Genomic DNA, 22,334 nt, shown 5'->3' with positions numbered 1-22,334 from the left:
GACCTTCAATATAGCTTTTGCTCAATATTTTGATAGTTCATGGCATGTTACAGTAGTGCAGCAGACCACTGGCGCACGCATCCATGTAATCTACTTAAGTGTGTTTTACAGGTTTTCAGTTGGGGAAAGGGAGGCTTTGAGCACCCACGCCAGATTGCGATAAAAGCAAACATATTCTGAACACAGGGCTTGCAGCCAGATTTCCCTCTGGACGGTTTGTTTTATTTTCAATCGATCGTTCTGCCCCTGTCTCCCTGTGAACATGCACAAAAAATCGATTTGGAAATCCCTAGAATCACAATTCTGCACTTCCCTGTTACTCCTTGCTCATTTCAGCCGGTTGCTTTAGCTGAACCGAAACATTTGGTTGTTGTTTCACAGCATCTTCAGGGACTCGAACAATCCACTACACGAAAGGAAACATGACCCTGCTGTTTCTCAGATCTTTTGTTCAGCTTATATATATATATTTATATTATATGTACATGCACAGAGGGGGCACGGTGGTGCGGTGGGTTGGACCGGGTCCTGCTCTCAAATGGGTCTAGGGTTCGAGTCCCGCTTGGGGTGCCTTGCGACGGACTGGCGTCCCGTCCTGGGTGTGTCCCCTCCTCCTCTGGCCTTATGCCCTGTGTTACCGGGTTGGCTCCAGTTCCCTGCGACCCCGTATGGGACAAGTGGTTCAGAAAATGTGTGTGTGTGTGTGTGTGTATAGCTGTTTGCTTTCTACTGTTATTTAAAGACATTAATTATATACCATAGGTGCATGATAACTTGTCAGGTATATTACCTTATTAACTCCGTGGTGTAATAAATATTGAGGAAAATGCTGCTTGCTTGAACATTTTGGCCCCCTCCCTATTACACCTATGATTTATATTTTTATATTAAGCCAGAGTTCCCTAATAAGTGTTGCGCAAATATCCACCCTTGTGTACTGGAGGCTGTGCGGATATTTTTTTATGAATGAGTGGTGGGACACACCCACTGGGTGCTATTCATTGGCGGACCCCTGTCATTTCAGCACTAAGGACAATTCCCTATTGATCTGCCTTCAGCTGCCTTCCTGGGTCTGTGTGAAGAGCGCAGAGCACTTGCTGCACGAATAAAAACGCCACACACACACACACACACACTGCTTGAGCACCAGATAGGATACAACACACTCCACAAATCAAGCTCTCTTAGAATTTGCTCTCAAGTCACGTTTAACGGCTATGGCAAAACAACAGGTTAAGTGATATTTTAAGATCAGACAATAACGTTAGGAGCGCGTGCGTAAAGTGGGCAACGTGATACATGTTTTTTTAACTGGTTTGGTTTAAGCATTTTGGTTTTGGCAGCTTACACACCCTACTGCGAGGCGCTACGGTCCAGACGTGTTGCACAGCAGGTTTCGGCAGCCTTTACCCTATTAACATTCAGGTCCGACGGTATCTGTGGACCCCACTGCGGAGCCGAGGTGCGCAGTATAACGGACCGCCGAGCCACGCCGTGGCATTTTAGACACGCGTGTTTGCGTGATTCCTTCATGGCTTCACCGCTGTGCTTCCTTTCTTTCGCTTCAGTGAGCAATCAGTCCCGTTTACAATCCAATTTATTTCCCTTTCACGATTGTGTGCGTTCGGCAAATCAGTATTTTACGAAAACTTGTGCGGGCACAGCGGACGAACTGCACAGAAAGAAAAGTGCACGATAAAGTGTAGAAAATCTCAGTGACGTCATACGCAAGCCTTGAGAAGTCGGACAAACGAGGAAAGACGAAGATGTGACACTGATGAAAGCAGGGTTGAAACGGAAGTGTGTGTCGCCGGTGAGAGCGTTTACCTGGTGCGCTCTCTGAAGAATTTCAATGTCACGCTCGCCTATTTTTTTCAGCAGAGTGACGAGATTTGCGAACGAATGCGGTGGCTGCAGGTTTGGCTTTGTGCAAGAATGACAGCGCTTAGACCGCTGAGGGCGCGGAGCGAAACATTCTTATTATCGTTAAGGTGAACCTTTTGTTTCAACAGTTTGCGCTGCTTGTTCCAAGGGGGCGCACCCGGGGAGGTGGAGGGGGAGGGGGCGGGGGTTTAGGGACAGCGCCGCTGACGCGCGTCTCGGCTCTGTGTTTATGTCCACTCGGCTTCCGATTGGGCGGGAGGGCAGGAGCGCGCCTGGCATCCGCGCGCCGTGGGCGGGAATAGGCATGTTTATAAACGCCGGCGCGCGCGCCGTGGGCGGGAATACTAGAGAGAGAAGGGGACGGCGCGGAAGGGGATAGAAGGACGCGCAGCGGCAGCTGTGGCGGCGGCGGCTGTGGCGGCGGTGGCTGTGGCTGTGGCTGTGGCTGACTGGAGCTAGTCGGAGGAGGAGGCGCGGCTCCACCTGCCCCTCCATGCCAACGACCTGTATGGACGACCACCTCAGTCTCCTTCACTCGCCTCCGCCGTCCACCGCCAAGCATCGGGGCAACAACATCGTGAACCACGGCTACACCGACACCGAGCAGGACACCATGACGGTCGTCGCCTGCGACAACATGTTGGAGGAGACGGCGGCACTTCCCGGGCACCACTCCATGGACCGCTACGAGCCCGACCACGAGTGCTGCGAGAGGGTGGTCATCAACATCTCGGGCTTGCGCTTCGAGACGCAGCTCAAAACTCTCTCACAGTTCCCGGAAACTTTGCTCGGGGACCCCAAGAAGAGGATGCGCTACTTCGACCCGTTGAGGAATGAGTACTTTTTCGACCGCAACCGACCGAGCTTCGACGCCATCCTCTACTACTACCAGTCTGGGGGGCGCATCCGGAGACCCGTGAACGTGCCCATTGACATCTTCTCCGAGGAGATCCGTTTCTACGAGCTGGGCGAGGAAGCCATGGAGAAATTCCGCGAGGATGAGGGCTTCATCAAGGAGGAAGAGCGCCCCTTGCCTAGCAACGAGTTCCAGCGCCAGGTGTGGCTGCTCTTCGAGTACCCCGAGAGCTCGGGTCCAGCCAGGGGCATCGCCATCGTTTCCGTGCTTGTCATCCTAATATCCATCGTCATATTCTGCCTGGAGACTTTGCCTGAATTTCGGGACGACAGGGATCCCACCACCGTAGCGCCGCTCATTAACGGCACAAGCCCTTACCTCACGAGCCCGTTCTCGGACCCCTTCTTCGTGGTGGAGACGCTGTGCATCATCTGGTTCTCTTTCGAACTGCTCGTCCGGTTCTTTGCATGTCCCAGCAAAGCTACATTTTCCAAGAACATTATGAATATCATTGACATCGTGGCCATCATTCCCTACTTCATCACGCTGGGCACGGAGCTTGCGGAGCGCCAGGGGAACGGCCAGCAGGCCATGTCCTTAGCCATCCTCCGGGTCATCAGGCTCGTGAGGGTCTTTCGCATTTTCAAACTCTCGAGGCACTCCAAGGGGCTCCAGATCCTGGGGCAGACCCTCAAGGCCAGCATGAGGGAGCTGGGCCTATTGATCTTTTTCCTTTTCATCGGAGTCATCCTCTTCTCGAGCGCCGTTTACTTCGCCGAGGCGGATGACCCGGAGTCGGGTTTCAACAGCATCCCCGACGCGTTCTGGTGGGCCGTTGTCACCATGACGACGGTGGGCTACGGAGACATGCATCCCGTTACCATAGGGGGCAAAATCGTGGGGTCCCTGTGCGCCATCGCTGGAGTGTTAACTATCGCCCTGCCGGTGCCGGTCATCGTGTCCAACTTCAACTACTTCTACCACCGTGAGACGGAGGGCGAGGAGCAGGCGCAGTACCTGCACGTGGGCAGCTGCCAGCCGCTGTCCTCCACGGAGGAGCTGAAGAAGACGCGCAGCACGTCCTCACTCAGCAAGTCCGAGTACATGGTGATCGAGGAGGGCATCAACAGTGCCTTCAAGCAGCCCAACTTCGCCACCCAGAACAACCAGAACTGCGTGAATATCAAGAAGATGTTCACGGACGTGTAAAAAAAGAATAATTAAAGAAACATCAAAACGCTAGAGACGTGGGGGAGGGGTGGGGGTGGTGTAGATAACACCCACGACTTCTACTGCTAATAATCGTGACGTGTCTGTGTGCAAAAGTCTGTTGTGTGGAGGCAGCGTCGTAGGTATATACACATGTGTCCTGTGCGTCCGCCAGCTGCAGCCCAGTTCGTCTCATTTGCTCCAGAGGAACAAAAAAGAAAAAATAGAACTAAAACAGTAGTTAATGGCTCTCTGGGGTTCTATAACATGACTTCAATGTCCAGCTTTTATTTGTTCTGATTATTATTTTTTTACGGAATATCAGTCAGCTGCACTTTACCGTGATAATTCTCGTTCATTTCTTGTATGAACAACAAAGGCGTTTGCTTCCAGTGTTAATTCTAACCGTTCTACGTGGAAAGTAACTTTTACTACGTGCAGTGTCTTTATTTAATAACCGTAGAAGTAATGTTATAGATTAAAAAAAAAAAAAAAAAAACATCTAAATGCAATCCGAGGCAAGGAACTCTAAGTCGATGTTTAGAGCTCAGCCAAACATTGCTTGGATAGACGAAGCTATTAAATATGTACCTTAAACGTAATGTAATTATTTTAAACAACAAAAAAAAAAATACAAGGTATGTGAACATACGCACCAAGGGTGTGTTAGCGCCATTCATAGATTTCTACTGTCATTAAAGAGCAATAGACATGTTTGTTTCCATCCGGAGGGGAAGAAATAATAGCTTTTCCATTTCTCATGATGGAATTTATTCCATTATAATAACAGACCACAGATTTGCAATCGCATAGTCACCTCGGATTTTTTTTTTTTTCTGTAAATTGATGTAGCTTCATTAAGATCGACACCTAAATGGTAAAGATGTGTTTTGTTTCTGTCCTCTGAGATGCGTGACAACAGACAGACAGAAAGAAAGAAAGAAAGAAAGAAAGAAAGAAAGAAAGAAAGAAAGAAAAAGAAAAGATGGGCGAAATAACACGCCTTGCAAAGGGTGCTGCTAATCCCGCCTAGAGTAATATTGTCTCCATAGCGACCATCGTTTCCCGGGTAACCCCCACCAGTGTTGCCATGGAACCCTCGTCTGTTTCCACAGTAACCTTCCAGATGGTTCGGAGTCCTGACCGAGGATTTCAACCTTAAAGGCTCGTCTTGAAAGTCTGGCAGAAGAATGGCATCACCACCCGTGCGTAAAAATGCGCACACGCAAGTGGGTAAAAACTGCCAAAACAATTAAAGGTGGCCTGATTATTGCACATATTTATAAACACTTTTTAAACAGGGACAACAAGACAGATGACTGTTATTATAAGCAAAGCTCATACATCTATGGATGGATCCCAAATTCTTAGGTGTGACACCTGGACATGAGGACACGGTTAAAGGATAGAACTGATTTGTTTGACTGGAATCCACCGCGATCTGTGAGGATCAGAGGGAAAATTTCCGTTCACAACTTCACACTAAGACAGCAAGTATCGCCAAAGAAGGAATGTTGTGGAACATCTCCCCACGACACGGATCTGAGAGCGCATGCTGAGCATCACGCTTCCGCGAGACGCTGGTTGACGCTCGAGGTGGGTATACCGCTGCTCCCGCGCATGAACGCCCCTCCCCTCAGATTATAACAGCATAAAAACCCAGCACACGTGTACGAAGATGAGTGACGCCGACGTCACAGTTCAAGATCTTGTATCGACCCTCACGTGCAGGGAGCCGAGATTGATACTGATTGGCAGAGATGCGACACTTTGGAGTTTGGTGACTCTGCGCTGCTCTTTGCCGCATCATTTTAGGAATGAAACCCAGTAAATGTTTCAGCTGGTAGCGTAGTGGTTAGAGATGCTGCCTTTAGCCCCGAAGATTGCAGGTTTGCTCTCCACCTCTGGTTGTAGTACCGGCGTTGAGCAATGTCCTTACCCTAAAATTGCTCCAGTAGAATTAGTCAGCTGTATAAATGGGTAAATAACTGTAAGCTTGTAATAATTGTGACCTTAACATTGTAAGTCACTTTGGAGGAAGGTGTCAGCTAAATGAGTAAATGTAGATGTTTACATGGCAGCCATGCTGTCTTATGGAGCTCTAGGTGGTGCTGACTTGTGAAATTGCATTTCCAGTATTTGATCATGTTGCACTTTCCTGTCATGGCAGGTATTAGATATGGATAATGTGATATGAGCGTGTGAGCCTAAGCTTGGAAGAAGGTGCCACATTTCTTAGTAACTTTAAGCAGTTCTCGGAAGGACAGATGATGGTGGATGAAGTGGCAATGTAGTGATTTTTGGGTATGTGTTCTCAGAGCCCAGGGTATGATCAGAGCTGTCTAATGGTTTTAAAATCCAAGCATCTGGTTTTGCAGAATAAGCAGTTTCATTTTTTTTTTTTTTATTGGACACTGAGCCCTGGTCAGAAGATGCTTCAATAATTGCTTTAATAAGACACAAATTATATGTAAAGTGCATACCTAATTGGTGCAAGTCAGTGGAGTTACAGTGAAACATGTGGCTGGGTGCAGAGCTCACGGGTGTGGCTGCTTCGGCCACATCAGTTTCGCTGAGCCACCCAGACCGGTGCAGCATGTCCAGGTGACGCCCCCCCCCCGCCGCCCAACCCCCAGCCCCCAGCCCCCAGCCCCCACCCAAGCTACCTAACCAGCTGTCACCATGCACTGGCTGCAGCAGGATTTTTCGTCCTTTCTGCGCCCCTGTTTAAGTATGTAAACAGGATTCAGATTGTGAAAGGCCCACTTTGTTGCTCTCCAGTTTGCACCCACGCAGGTTTCATGAGTGTCCATCACAATCCCGAGGACATGCTGACTGAGGACTTAAATATCTTCCACTGGTAGGAGGAATGCTTGACATTGTTTTCTTTCAATTAGAAAAATGAATAAAAGACATTAGCACTTTTTTTTTTTAAACGGCAAAAAATCATACGACACATGAAGGGGACAAACTGAAAGTGGACAAGTTAGACGTCCACATTACACTAATTAGTATAAGACTGTTTTCATTGTCATTTATTATCTGTGTCAGTGAAATAAAAATAGTGCTAGATCTTTTATCGGAAGGAAACGCTGCCGTGGATTTGTTACAAAGTGATTTCGTTTGCTATTATTACATCATGTTCCACTTCCGTCCCACCTTGAGCTGACATTGAGTCCATGTGCTGTTATAAAACGGGTTCTGTGCTGCCCTCTAGTGACGGAGTGGCGCCACAGTGTCCAGGGTGCGTCGCTCTTAGTCTGTTTTGATCTCTGGACCCAATGATACAATGATGACTGTAAAACCAGGCTTTAAATAATTCTCTTAAAATACATTTCATAGGAAAAAAAACACATGCGATCAGTATGAACGTGTCTAAAACATGCAGCATGTCATGGAAATATTACAGTTTATTCAGACAGAGATTTTGTAAGATGCTGTGATACATTTCATTATCCAGGTCAATAATTTGATCCTTTTTAATGTATGATGCAGGGGGGGGGGACATGTGCTAGTGTGATGGAGAAATTAAGAAAGAAGTTATAGCTGTCAGTATTTCGGTTTTATTCTGCTGATTTTAACGTGTAATCAGATAGTAGCAGGACCACCGCACAACGTAGTACCTGAAACCATACACTTCTGCCTCAAAGCATGTTGCTTTAAGTCTCAGGAAGTTCCCTGCTGTAGTCAATAATAATAATAATAATAATAATAATAATAACAATAATAATAATAATAATAATAATGCCTATGCAAAATTAAATATAAAGAGCAAGCTCTAGTGTACAAAAATCAACTATCAACTATTTGACTACACATTAAATGGGTGCAATAATAGCTAGTAATTCATCCACTTGTGCACCTATAGATTTCCCTTCAAAACACCATCCTGAGAGTGATCCAGTAAATCAGACTGTCCTGCTCTCTCTGGGATTGTAGAATCACATTTTTTTTTTCCGGTACACAAAACCTGGACTTAAGTCCTCTCTATTCTTTGTGTCTCTCCTGAGCCCTTTTCCGATGACGGTTTTTGACATGAATTCGCAGACGATGAGTGTCAGAATATGAGCAACCTATACCTCCAACTGTCCAAAAACGCTGCGTAGAGCCTGTCTTTCCGACGATGTTACAAACTGCACATTTTAAAACAAACGGTACCTTTCAGTGCACAAGCTATTCATTTTATAATGTGTGTAATGTTTAACTTTGCATTTTCATAGCTAAAAACGTACTGATGGAAATGGATTCTTCATTAGGTTTGCATAAGGCTGTAAGTCTTTTAAATGCGTGCCAGGTCAAGGATTGTCCTCATCCCTGAACTACACTCTGCACTTCAACAAGCTATTACACTGAAGCAATTAAAACTGCATTGTAACGTGATGCCTGCATTGTAATGACATTTCAGCGGGAGTATAAAGAGGCGTACAATGTCCATTTCCCAATTAAGAGAGTGAGCGATGCGGTCAGCAGTAAGAAGATTTGTGTTCATTTAGCTTTCCTTCACGTTGCAGCTGGGGGTGCGCAACTTATTCAGTGCCAGCCCGTGATGTAGATGAACAAAGGAAAATATACATTTCGTCAAAGAGTGAAGTGCAGTTTTACACACAATGTCTGAACCGCTTGTCCCATACGGGGGTCACGGGGAGCCGGAGCCTAACCCGGCAACACAGGACGAAAGGCTGGAGGGGGGGCGACACACCCAGGACGGGACGCCAGTCCATCACAAGGCACCCCAAGCAGGACTTGAACTCCAGACCCACCGGAAGGCAGGACCCAGTCCAACCCACTGCACCAACGCAACCCCCTGTGCAGTTTTACACTGGATCATTTTCTTTATTATTTTTAATGCTCCGTTGTCTTTGTTTATTAACAGTGCTCTCCAGTGTAACAAATAGTTTCACACATTCATACAGGTGGATGTTATGGACACAGCAATTTAAAGACCTTGTTCAAAGGTACTACAGCAAGGCTTCAACTGGCAGCCTGTAGGGTATAAGTGTATGTCCTTTATGATGACTTCAGTAAAAAAAGGTACTTGACAAATATACTGATGATTGTGATGCAATAGATACATGCTGCCTGTTTATTAAAAAGCACCTGTGTATTATCTTGGCATAAGCAGTGATGGTATGTTTCTGTACTGTACTGTGCTGAAGCCTTAGAGTTGACCCTGAGTGTCCTAATTCTCTCTATTGGTTCCTGACACAGGAAGGTGATTTCGCTGCACCCCAAGTGGACGAGCTTGTTTTTTCGGAGCCCCAGTGCCAACTGTAGCCTTGCTCCCGTCGGGGCTGCGACACAGTCAGTGCTGCACAGGTACAGTTCCGTTGTCCTTAGTTTCTGTTGCGCCTGTGATCGCATGTTTGAACCCCAGTAGCCCAAGCACCTGTCTGTCAGATCCTGCCCTCCCTCCTCCATTAAATTCGGCTGTCTTCCTCCCCCACTGCCTCCAGATCCTGTCTCTCGGAGCACATCTCGCATCGTTCCTCTTTTCCTGCTTTGCTTACGTCCGCGTGCCTGTTTCCAGCTGTCAAGCGCCGGTTGCTGCCAGCGTCTCGGCTTCGACGCTCTGCGTCGAGCGGCAGCCCTTGTGCGTAAAACGAGGCGTGATTCAGAGTAATTGAGAAGAACTGCCAACGCGGTGGCATGTTTCCCCAAACAACCTGCTGTTTATTGGGAAGAAATCCTTTGTCACACGTCTATTGAAGTGCGCGGGGGTTAAGCTTGTTGACGAATTTAAATTCTCAAGCAACAATTAATATCTTAAAGCAGCTACTCACTTCTTCCAGTTTAACAGCAAGACATACTGATGAGTCACCAACCTTTCATTCATCGGACTGAAAAGAAATAGAAAACAGAATAGAAAGAATAATAGCGGAAAAAAATGCTTAATAACAAGGACGGCAGATGCCATAGTGTATAGAGCCCTTGTCCCGCATTTAAAGGATCCAGGTTTGAATCCCCACTACTGTACCGTCATACCCTTGAGCAGGGTATTTGCCCCGAATTGCTCCAGTGGAATTACCCAGGCATATAAATAAAGTGTTTGTGAAATGAATAGAAAATAAATTTATAATAAAAAGGCCTCTTAGTTTAGATACCAGCTTATTTTTGTTTTGGGTGATGTGAAATTAGATGACAGCAGGAGCTGACGTTGCACCTGTCAGTCCAGCTCTGTGGGATACGCAGGCAGGTGGTAAGGGCTAACTGAGAAGCAAGGCCATCCTTTGAACCCTACTCCAGGGACGGGGCTGGCCGGTGAGGTGTGTCATCGTGTGAAGAAGCCCTGCAGAGCGTTAGGTGACGTGAGTGGGCTAACCCAGAGTAGCACAAGAAGAGGTCCTTGCAATACAAGCAGCTTCCTCACTCCACAAAAACATCCCTGGCAGGCTGACAGCTGAGATCGAGAAGCGACCACACTCGTGGATGACGGGTACCACGGCTGGTGGCTCTTTCTCCCATTTGACCCAACCGATGGGAGTGTGATGTCATCTAACGGAGCCAAAAATGAGTGCAGTGTCAAAGGTGTAAGGGTATTTACTTTAGGAAATATAAAGAAACATAAGGCATTCATATGAAGGTCATTTTTTTAAAGCTGAGGTCTACTTGTCCTACATTGCAGCAATGCACAGAATAAACTCTTTGCTTTAGCTGGTATCTGAATTCTGCATGGCATCTGCTCATATGTTATTAGTTTGTTCTTTCATAGTCATTATCATGTTTATGGACTCAGTGGGTATTGTTTCTACTTTTGTTTTTTGTAAAGGTTTTGCACCCATTTATTTTTGATATTTAGAGCTCTTCAACACAGCAGCCCTGCAGAGGTTGATAAAATTTAATAAACAGTTGTAAAGCAAATTTTTAAATTCATTATACCCTTACCCATGAACTTAACCCATGGAATAATTGAGGGACATCTGTATTATTTAGCTTTTTGAAGAAGCGGCTGGATTTACAAACAAACAGAGCTACGCAGGTGTCTGCTCCTGTCTCCATTCATAAGTTGAAGACCCCGTGCTGTTTTAATCTGAAATGAAGAACTTCAACTGAAATGCTTCACTGGAAATGTAACACTGAGAAAAATGCACAACTGTGAGGAATTAGTCAATCGCACCCAACTATACAGAGAAGTAATATACCAATTTCACTGACTATCGGAGGCTCAGAAAGTGTCCAGCTGTAGATCAACATGACTCAGTCAGCGATTGACAGTGATGGCATCACTATAAGGGTAGGGAGACACTTCCAAAATGTTGGCAGCATACAAACTGGAACCTGAGGGGGCCAGAGGGGGAGGGGACACATCCAGGACAGGGCACCCCAAGCAGGATTCAAACCCCAGGCCCACCAGAGAACGGGACCTGGCAAAACCTGCTGTGCCACCATGTCCCCCTTTTGACAAGTATATCTATTAAAACAGAAAGGCAGAAAGCCTGCTGCACCACTCCGTCCCTTCTACAAGAGCACCATCCAATCCAATTCTACATGCTGCCCTGGAACTGCTTGTTTTTTTTTGTGTTTTTTCTGAGTCTCCTTTGCTTTGGTTGTGCAGGTCTGGAGTTGCCTCACGGGACCTTTCCCGAGTTCTGGACCAGATGTTGCCCTACCAAACACGGGGCCGTAAGGAGAGAGGGGTACTGCCTCACCCTGAATGCCTGAGAGAAGAGGTGCCTTCTGCAGCAGACCATCAACGGCCTTTCACTCCAGCTGCCTCGCCCGGCCAATCCGACTTTACAGCATTGAACCAATGTCCAGTGACATAGCCCGGGACTTGTTCCACCCGACCAACGGACAAAACCGGATCCGCTTTACAGTGCCTGATCAGCGTTCAGTGACGTAGCCTGGGATTACTCTGCTAGACCACGCGACCAACACACATGGCAGCATTCACGCTACTTGATGAACAGAGATACATCTGAACCTGTTTCAAGAGACCGATGGACATAACTGGACCCACACTTGCAGAGGAATGGACATAGCCAGATCCCCTGTACCTGGAAAATGGACATATCTGGACCTACGCTTTCTGGTCATAGATATCGTCTCTACTTTTGACCGTTGGAAGTGAGTCCACTCTCCCTGACCAGTGGACAAAGCCAGACCCACTGTCACTGACCAGTGTTAACAGGACTCTCTTTCCCAATTCGGCCCTATCACGGAGGGGAGGGGGGTCTTTCCCCTTGGATCAAAGGCCTTCAGTGCTGTACTGACCACTGCCCTTGCTCTGTATTCTGTGTCCCATCAGTGTTCCCCTGCCATTGTCCTGACCACGCAATGTGCAGCCTGTGAGCAGAGAGACGCCCCAGTCCTGCTTGGCCCATCTACTGCAGTGTAACCGCGTGCTCTTGTCTTTAATGTGAATTCATAAACAGATCAGCGTACAAAATTCCCTTGGCCTTGATTCCCTTGATTTGCTCATCGTCCTTCATTTTCTAGTGGCTAACAGGGCAGCGGGTGCTGATGCACGGAGAGGTTCCTAGTGCGAAATGTGCGCAGTAGCCAAGAAGTTTAACAAACACTTTGCTGACCAATGATTAAAAACTGTTGTAACATTGGAATTACATTATTGGCTTTCTTCCATGCTGAGCACCCTTATCTGCGGAGGAGGGTGAAGGGACTGTGTTTGAGGGTGGGGTTTAAGGTAGCGTTTGAGAAAGAAAACATTTGAGTTGAAGTGTCCTTATCTGCCCTCTAGATGCCCAGTGGCCTGTCATCAAACATAGCTGCTGTGTCGCTGTCATTCCTGCCACTACATCCCTCCCTGTATACCACAGCTCTGTAGTGTTGTTCTGTAGCTCTTCGGGGGGGATGGTGGCAGGTGACCGGCCAGAAGATGATGCACTTGAGAAGCAATGTGCAAGGACAATGCTCAGCAAGCAGAAAATGAAGTCATGCCGTCACATAATCAGTTTCTGCATCGCCCTCAGTGCTGCAAGATGAACCTTCACGTTCAGATGACCACGTGTTGTATAATGTCATTCTGTTTAATATACCTTAACTGAAGTGGTCACGGTTTAGAGCCCTGAACTGAAATTTGCTCCATATTGCTTGGTTTTTGGCTGACAGCCCTGTCAAATTCAGATGGGTCACCGAAACGAGAGTGCACAGGTCAACAGCTTGGCTTGGCAGAGAAGACAGAATAAAGTGGTCCTTCACCACCCTGGTCCAAAATAGACTGGAATAAACTGAAAATAGCATCCCTGAGTATCCTGTTTTCCCAAACATATCAATGAAATAGCAAAGTCACCTGCAGCGCTAGAATACCATTTCCAGCCGAAAGGAAAAATTTGAGTACTTATTTACTTTGACCCTGATTAGGTTCAAAACTGCCAAAGCACATGAGCACAGAAACATACTTAATCATTTTTATTAATGATGTTATCTCAAAGCGGTCTTTGTTTCACTTGCTTCCTAGCCACGCATATTGAATTACCGTACTGTGGTGAAAAATCGCAGGGATTCCTTGGCCAGGATTCCTGGTTCTTGTTGTTCTAGCACTTGAATTGTTCAAAGGGATTTTCTGGCTCTTTAAATGAGAGAAAAGTATTGGTTCCTTTGGAGAAAAGGAGGATAAACACTCGATGTGAAGTCACCACCAGGCGAGGGTGATCGCACCCGCCTGAGAAGGGCAGATGTGTCAGAAAGGGACCGTTTGGGCTATCTTCAGGTGCATGTAAGATTGCACCTTGAGCACCTTCTTAATTTCAAATTAAGTGGATCTAAGCAGCAGAGCCATCACACATGGAAGTGCGCTCAGATTCTGAGCATTACTTGCAACAGAAATCAACGTCGCCTACTCTCTTAGGCACTTGACCCGAGGACAAGAGGAGATGTGTTCATAGGAGCGGCGCAGGTTTGAGATCAGAGCAGGGGTTGGACATTGTGCGTTCACACATGCAGCCCCCACGCTGCATGGGTGGTGGTTGGCATTGGGTGGTGATTGGTTTTTATTAACTGCTCCATAGGGACAGGTGATATTTCAATCTTATTTTTACCTATGAGTCATGTTCACGATGACGTGATATTGACATTCAGTTGAGTTCAGTCAATGCTATGCAGTGTCCTTCTTAACATGCTGCCTCGGAGCACTTAAATGCAATATAGAGTGACCTCCAGCGTAAAGCACTACTGGATATTAGTTTGAGAAAAAGCCAGAAGGTAAGAAAGGAAAAGTAACAAAGCCCAAGAACAACTGCAGCAAATGAAGTAAAATGTTAGTATTTAGATCAGTTTGTGGAACGGTTAGGACACTGTCTGGTGCCCCCTTTCTGTTTACCAGGTGATCTTCAGTGGATGAGACAGTGTACAAAGCAAGTGCTTGCAGGTCTCAAAATGCTGACATTTACGTCTGGTAACATGTTGCCCTTGGGGCAGTTTGGATGGAAGAAGAGTAGGTTCAAATGCTAATAACACTTCATGACAACAGAAAAGACAGCAGCACAAACAAATAGACATACAGTTGGATGGACAGCAGCATGGACAACAGGACCTGCAGGTTTAACTGGACTACACCAGGTAAAAGTTATGTTCCTCAAACCCAGAGGTGAATTTACTGATGTAAAGGCTTCCCTGGCAGGTGGAATAATCTACATTTTATACATTCATTAAAGGCTTTTGTCGATTTAGTTATCCTTGGAACTGCAAGAGAGCTTATTGAAGAGAACATGTTAGCTTTTACACCCTAATAAGATCTTGGAAGTTAAAAGGAGCTGAATGCTTTGGGCCCTTGTATGTAAGCAATAACTTTTTAAGCTATATCCTAAGTTGTAATATTTTTTTCAGCGCAGAGACTTAAGAACTAGTGTCATTTGATCATATTTTCTATAATTTGTTATAATTGTTGCTACAGCATCTTGAACTTGTTGTTGAAATACCATCAACCGCGGCTGGATTTGAAAACGAGTTGTCGACTGAGGTCCAGTCTGCATTAGATAAATATGAGTACCAGCTGAACAGAAAGTTGAAATAAATAAAATCACATCCTTTCCGGAATGTTCCTAAGATGCAGAATAATGTGCAAGATACAGAAGTATTAAATATAGAGAGATTCTGGTGGAAAATGAAGCCTAAATACTTAGTTGATTCTACGAAGGTAAAGTCTAGACACTTCTATCTACACAGTTTCCTAAAATGTTTTTTCTTTTTTTTTTCTGAAGTTTAGAAAAATTTTATTTAATCCAAATTTTATTTATTAATTTATTTACTTATTTGCTATGGGAGCTATACACAGAGTCTTTTGGTTGTGCCTATGAAAAGATTTATGTGTAATCAGCACAAGAAGAGAATCTTTATCCTTCTGTACAAGGCTCCCTAAGGTGAGCAAATAAAAAGAAAACAGCACTGGTTCCAACACTAAACCCTGTCGAACTTCCGTTTCTAAAAAGAATTATCTGTCATTTTTTACAAATATAAACATAACCGTAAAAGTCAAACACGTTAAAGACTGCTCGGGACTGGCCGACATTCGGCTCTCACTTTTGCAGAAATAGATTATTATTTATTCTATCAAAGGTATCAATAACCTCTACAAACATATAAGAGTTTATTTAGTCAGAGGAAAACAATATATCGCAAACTCTGGTTAACAGAGATTCCATACTAAGTGCAGGGAAAAACAATACAGAATGTTTAATGTATTGTTAGAATTTAAATATCTTTGCAGTTGTCAAGGAACTTCTTGATAAAAAAATAAGATTTTAAAAATGTTTATAGTTTTGAAGTACATCACAGTCAAATTTTGGTTTCTTAGGTAAGACAACAGCTTGCTTAAGAGAGTCATGGTCAAAGCCTCGTAATGATGATATGTCAATGATTTGAAAAATTGGTACACGTAGAACTGCCAGTTTTTTTTTTTGGCTTAGTTACTAAACCATCAGAGGACCTGTTTGCAATAATATCAGTCCATGCTTAATGGAAATCTAACAACTTAGATTTCCATTTGTGCTCTAATTTCCAAAATTATTTTAGAAGAGTGTATGAGAGTCAGAGATTATTGTATTTATCAGGACATCTAAGGCAACGCAAAATGTCAATACTGGAGTTGTATGTGAGTTTATAGACATTAGTACAGTGAAGTACACTGAAATTTTTGGATGAAGAAATCAATTGCAAAATGAAGGTAAAGGAGCAAGAATTTGTGGACAGACCCAAAATGCTTTACTCTACTGAACATCCAATTGTTATTTAAATAAGTGTATGATAATAATGATATTTTTGACTGGTCACGGGTTGCTGTGCTGATGTCAGTATGACTATTAAAGTCACATAATGTTATAAGTGCTATCACCTTCATACTATTAAAATGTAAATTTATTTTAAGATTCAGTTCCTGCACGTTCCTCTCCACACTCCAAGGCAGAAGCTTTCTTTAAAAAACATATATCCATTCGACAACTTTTCAATTCAGGGCACTGTTTCTGAAGGTCTAGCCCAGGTCAGTGTAAATGGGAGGAGACAAAATCTGATGGAATAGAATGCTTGAGATATAGCAACTGTCTGATTTTTTCTGCTATTTCATTACCTCTCAATTCTCTAACCAGGGGTGGAGTGTGATCAGCTAGTAAAGGGCCAGATGCACATTTTTACAATTTTTTAAGCTTTGTTGCACACTGAAAATAAGTTCTACTTTAATACCATAGAGTGTTGCGATCTAATATTATTAATACCAGCATGGACAACCAGGGTGCAAACTTCATTGCTGGTAATAAAATCCAATCATGTCTCGCTGTCAGAAATAATAGACTCAAGAGAGCCGTTTAATTCCAAGACTTTAAGAATTATGAATTTTCACATTAGGTGCGATTAAGACACCAGCTGTGAGTACATTATCTACAGAAATAGATGAGCTGTCGAGTGTAAGAACCGATACTGCGTCCTGACTGGTGACTAGTGTGTTAGTTCACCTACCATTAGTTACCCCGGAGCTGCTTTAGGAAGATTTAGGAGCTGCTGTTGTTGGCCTCTTCCTGCACATACTGGGACCAGGAGCACTTGATGCCAAATAGGAAAGAGGCAAATGATCTCAGTTGACCAAGTCAAGAAAATTTCTGGTCTGAAAAAAAAAATCTTGCAGTCAAGGTATGATCCTAAACATATTGGTCAAAAATTTTCTTAATTAGCATTTTGAGCTAAGAAGAAATGGGCCGTACAGGTCAACAGTTATGTTAAGCCATTACTAAATGGTTATATTTCTAATAATTCTGTGAATATTATCATTAGCCATCCCAACAAAATGGGATACTGAAGATATATATCAATAGCAATATTTATTTTGATTCCAATATGAAATAATCAAAGATCTCTGTGGGATGATTTTTACATGTGTAACATGTTGGTAGTTATACTATCGGATCAACGCATGTGTAATGCATTGTTGCATAGCATTCATTTTTCTGCACTGGATAGCTTCTGTGCCCAGTTGTAGAGATTTATTTATTAGTAGTAATTATAGTAATGGGAATTTCTGGGGGAACGTATTGTCACACAGAGACGTTCTGTCTGTTCTACTTCATAGGAGAGTTGATATTTCCAAAATTGCATTAATCTGTTCCAGTCTATATGTTCCTATAGCTCCCAGATACACCTCTGCAGCATTGGGATTTATTTACTTATTTATTTATTTGTTTGTTTTTTTGTTTATCTATTTATTGCTGCTTCTCTGTTTGTCACTAATTTCTGTGGTGTAAAAACCTCTAACCTGAGTCCAGTTTGACAGTTTTGAATAGCTCTTCTTCAGAGATGACCAGTCTATTAATGCTCTGGCGGTCCAATTTTTAAGCTTTACGGCCTGTTTCTGAGTAAATTATGGAAATACAGTCATACCAACTAAATGGTATAAGTGACTATTTTAAATAAATGTTTATGGTTCTGAAAAGCAATTAAACATTCAGTGCACTGAATTAATCCTCTAACGAATTTCTGTATCAGTCACAAACAGGGAGGGGACGAAACCAGGGTGGATGGCTTAAAATCCAATCGTGTGGACAACAAACTTGACTGTGCTGAAGATTCTCATGTCCTCACATGGAAACACAGGTGCACACACAGCTCCAAAGCAGGGAACACAGATTTCATCTGGAAATGTGTCTTTGTTGCTGGGAAAAAGGTTCAAACATGTTCGTCCACCTGTCAGTCTGTGCAGAAAAATTAACATCCCGTAATCCTGACTCCTGAATCCCGAAGATGTCAAAATGAAGGGGAGGGTGTGGGAGATAACCCCCAGGGCAGGGAACAAGTACTGCAGTATCTGCCTGTTTTTGTCTGCTGCTCCACCCATGAGCTCCAGAGACTCAGGCATTGTGGCCCTGTGTCCCCATCTGGGCCTCACCATGGTGCCTGATTAGCCTGTACACCTCAAATTCACCAGTGACAGAAAAGGTTACCGCTGCTGAAGAGGTGCATTATGGGTGTGCAGAGAAGCAGGGATGAGAGGCAGAGCCAGAGGTTCTGTTTGTGACTTGCGTGGTTGTTATTCCTCCTCCAGTTTTGCACGCTGTCAGAACCCCAGGGGGGCTGAAGTGACTTTGGGGAACCCCTGTAAACACTTCTCCTACACATCCGTCCATCAGTGTGTGTCCCCTATGTATGCCTTGATTAAGGGCTCCCGTGTCTCCTCAAGGTTCGAGGTTCAAGTTGGAGGATGAGTCGCGTTTTAGTGCCCTCTGATAGCGCTTAACCTCAGATGCTTAAGTAAAATATCCAGCTGTTGTAATTGTATACCACTGAAGGTCAAAGGGATGAAAGTGAGAAATAATAATAATAATGAGAAGAAGAAGAAGAAGAAGAAGAAGAAGAAGAAGAAGAAGAAGAAGAAGAATGAAAATAGTGCTTCTCTGTCTCACAGAGCTGGAAAGCTTCATGTTGGTGTAATGTCACCATACCCTGAACAGCCCTTGCCCTTACACACACTCAGATACACTCACTGTTCAGGATTAGAGGGAGAGACTGGCACTAGACTGGGTCTGCTAGGGCCGGTGACTAATGCAGCCAGTGCACAACAGAGCTGCTGGATTCCTGTCCAAAAGGCCACCTGTTGACACAGTGTAATGGAAGGCAACAATTACGAGCACTCTGAAACCTTTCCCACGAAACAAGCACTTAAAACAAGGCTGCCAACGGCGGTTTGAGTCAAAATAACAGTCAATGGCTGCTCCTCTCCTGCCCTTTTCTACATCGCGTCTGCACTATAACCTACATATACTGATCGAAATAGGGCAGCAGGACACAGGGGGGTTATTAGAAAGGCACCGACTGAAGACGGGCCCTTCTGCTCTTATCCTGAAATCGCACGCACCCTTTGTGGTGGGATGTAGCTGTAGAAAGTGATGAAATTGTCTTTTCTTAATCTGACCGCAAAATCATTTCAGTTTTAACAACTGTTATTATTGTTGTTGGTTTTGTTGTATGTTGTATGTGACTGATATCCCAGAATTCCCCAGGGAGAGACAGGCATCCGTGCACTCAGTGCTTCCTCACTCTAGTGATGTCGTCACCACACGTCCTCAGCTGCTGCAGCAAAGAGATTCTTCTGCAGGGAATTTCCATGGCAACAGGGTAAGAGTAAGATAGGTGACAATTTGCCATCTTCAGCGCCGCTGAATTATGGTGAATTGATTTTGTTTGTATTTTTAAAGGCTCAGATTTTGGGTCGCGAGTTCAGAATCAGCGACATCATCTCCAGCTGTTTGCGTGCAAACAAAAAAAAATTGTTCTGGACACCAGTGCTGCAATGGAATTCGAATGTTTTTTTTTTTGTTGATGTCCTGAACATCTGTGAAATGTGAAGGTCAAATCACAATCCATTCACTCTATCTTTTAATTTCTTCATGTATTGTAAACAGGTAAAAGCAATTTGCAGATGGATCTTTTGATGGTTTTAGATATAAAATGAAAATAACAGCAAACATAGTACAGGCTTCTGTCCCTTAACAAATGCAGTTTCTTCAGAAAATCTGCTTCTATACCATTTTAAAAAATCATTATTATTGGGAATGCAGTGGCACAGCAGGTTTGGCTGGGTCCTGCTTGCCAGGGGGGGTCTGGGGTTCAAGCCCTGCTTGGGGTGCATTGCAACAAACTGGTGTCCCATCCTGGGTGTGTCCCATCCTGGGTGTGTCCCCTCCGCCCCAGCCTTGCACCCTGTGTTGCCAAATTAGGTCCTGGTTTGCTGTGACCCCACTTGGGACAAGCAGCTACTGTGTACGTATGTTACTATTATTAATAACACCTGAAGAGACAAATCTCATAATGTAATTTTTGTTATTCCTTGTAATACTTGTAACCCCTTTCTGCTGAACTGCTGGTAAATTGTCATTTGCACTGAAGGAAAAGTAAATGAGTAAATGGAAAGCTATTGCTATGATTTGAGAAAACACATAGAAACCGTACTTTCAGATCTGTTCCATTGGCACACTTTGGATGTGTCGCTGTTCCGCTAGATGATCTAACCAGCCCACCCCCTCTCGTTCCTGCTGGGTCTAGAAGCAGTAACACAGCAGTTACTGTCATGACCGCCCCATCCCCACCCACAAACCACCTCCTCTCAACCACTCAGTAAACAGCCAGTTTATGGGCTTTAGCAGTGTCATGAAAAGACCACACAAACAAAAATAAACATACAAGGCCAGACAAAAATGTTGGTCAGCGGGGTGTAGAGGAGGACGTGTCCAACCGCATTTCAGAAGCCCCCTTTCCTTTATACCCAGCCGTTGCTGCAGTTGTTTTTTTTCTTTTAATAAGTTGTAGCCTCTCCAAGATATGGGATTCCCCCTCCATGGAGGAATCTTGGATGAGGATCAATTGCTCTGGCGAAAGAAGGGTTTCGGCTATCACAAAGCTCGCTCAGAGCGTACAGTAATGCGAGCCAGAAGTCCTAGTCAGCGCCCACAGAGTCCCAGGATGACACTGGTCTGCAAGAGGGCACTGGACCGTTTTCAGTGTCCAGAGCGCAGTCAATACTCCGCAGGCAGGCAAGCATCCCAGAATGCTATGGGAGGATATTATTCATGTCATCCAGCATTTTCTTTGTATTTGAAAGTGATCTCAGTGCAATTTTAGCTGTCACATACTCTTACTGCCATGGTACATACTCAGAGGCAGGACTGACTGGTGGCCCTTTTGTCTCACTCCACTTCCTTTCCCATGACTCATTGGCATGAGGTGAATCATGCCATTAAAGGGATTAACTCACTTGATGTTCTGGGGTCAAATGTCTTACGGCCCTTAAGGAGGACTTGACTCACCAGTCCAGCCCATTCTTGTCAACGAATGTGCAGATGTTTCAGAACAGGTGCTTCGTCAGATCTAGCTTATGCACGCATAAATGGCAAAGCCGTAAATCAGCATTGATTCCGAATCTGCTGCATCTGCTCCAAAACAAACAGCAGCGGTGAGTCCCTTGGAATGATTTACTCATTTTTACCGGAGCACTTCAGGAAAAGTACTTTTCTCAAGGGTACTATAGCAGGAGGGGGAGGGTTCAAACCTGGATTCTACATGTGGAATGCAGCAACTTTAACAATTACCCCACCTACTGCACCTGCAAATTTATCACCTGCCATGCATTTGCTTCTTTTCGTATATATAATTTACTACACAGAATTCAACCGAAGAACTACAGCGTGGACATACGGACCCCCTTGGTCACCATATTGCTTCCTTGGACTACCCTTCCTGGCCTTTGCAGCTAAGAATGGCCTCTTTTGTCTCGGCTTCTTTCTCCTCATCCCTCTCCATTCCACAGGCTACAACCAGTGCTATTAATATCCTGCTATTTTTAGGCCCTTATGTTTCCCTATGCTCTTAACATGGAGAAAAGCATCTGGTAAATGAATAAATAAACATCCATAGTTGATTTATAACTGCTCATTTAAGCATGCGGCTCTTCAATATACCCCACCCTGCAAACCTCTGCCTCCTCTTGTCTCCACCAGGTTTGTGCACGTTGCAGGCGCCATCATCTTTCTGTTGATCCTCCTCTGCTGTGGTCTGGTCCCCCTTGTGGCCATTCCCTCGAGCGTAATTACTGCTGTGAAGTTAGGTACCATGGTAAAATGACAGTGGGGTAGAAGTGGAAAACAACATCCTTTTAATGATACTACTGCATATACTGTACAAACACTCTCATAGACGCACACATATACACAACAAGTACCAGAGCAGGATGGGATCTTATGTGTCTGTGTGTCATTTTAAACGCAGTCATTTACAGTGTATGAAATGGCCTTATGGCCCAGCTAATTTGTACCCTCGAGTGCTTTATAGTCGCCTAACCGAAATGACCTTATCTGTATTAGCATTGCATTTTGTCATCGTGTGCATGTGCCTGAAGCAACTGCTGAATAAATGTTTAAGCCATACAGACCATACAGACACAATTTTAAGTTTA

General features: G+C 44.6%; 1 protein-coding gene across 1 annotated transcript; it reads left to right on the top strand.

Annotated features, from left to right (window-relative positions):
- Positions 1-2,235: 2,235 nt before the first annotated feature.
- Positions 2,236-12,378, top strand: LOC108939036 (potassium voltage-gated channel subfamily A member 3). Its single transcript, XM_018760129.2, has 3 exons — positions 2,236-5,545; positions 9,158-9,265; positions 11,502-12,378. Exon 1 carries the CDS (start codon positions 2,378-2,380, stop codon positions 3,947-3,949), a length of 1,572 nt encoding a protein of 523 aa, XP_018615645.2. The 5' UTR covers positions 2,236-2,377; the 3' UTR covers positions 3,950-5,545; positions 9,158-9,265; positions 11,502-12,378.
- The last annotated feature ends 9,956 nt before the right edge of the window (positions 12,379-22,334 follow it).

The sequence above is a fragment of the Scleropages formosus genome, chromosome 19 (assembly GCF_900964775.1).
Source record: "Scleropages formosus chromosome 19, fSclFor1.1, whole genome shotgun sequence".
Taxonomy (NCBI): domain Eukaryota; kingdom Metazoa; phylum Chordata; class Actinopteri; order Osteoglossiformes; family Osteoglossidae; genus Scleropages; species Scleropages formosus.
Note: the sequence above shows the minus strand (reverse complement) of the source record. Positions and strands in the feature narration are given on the sequence as shown.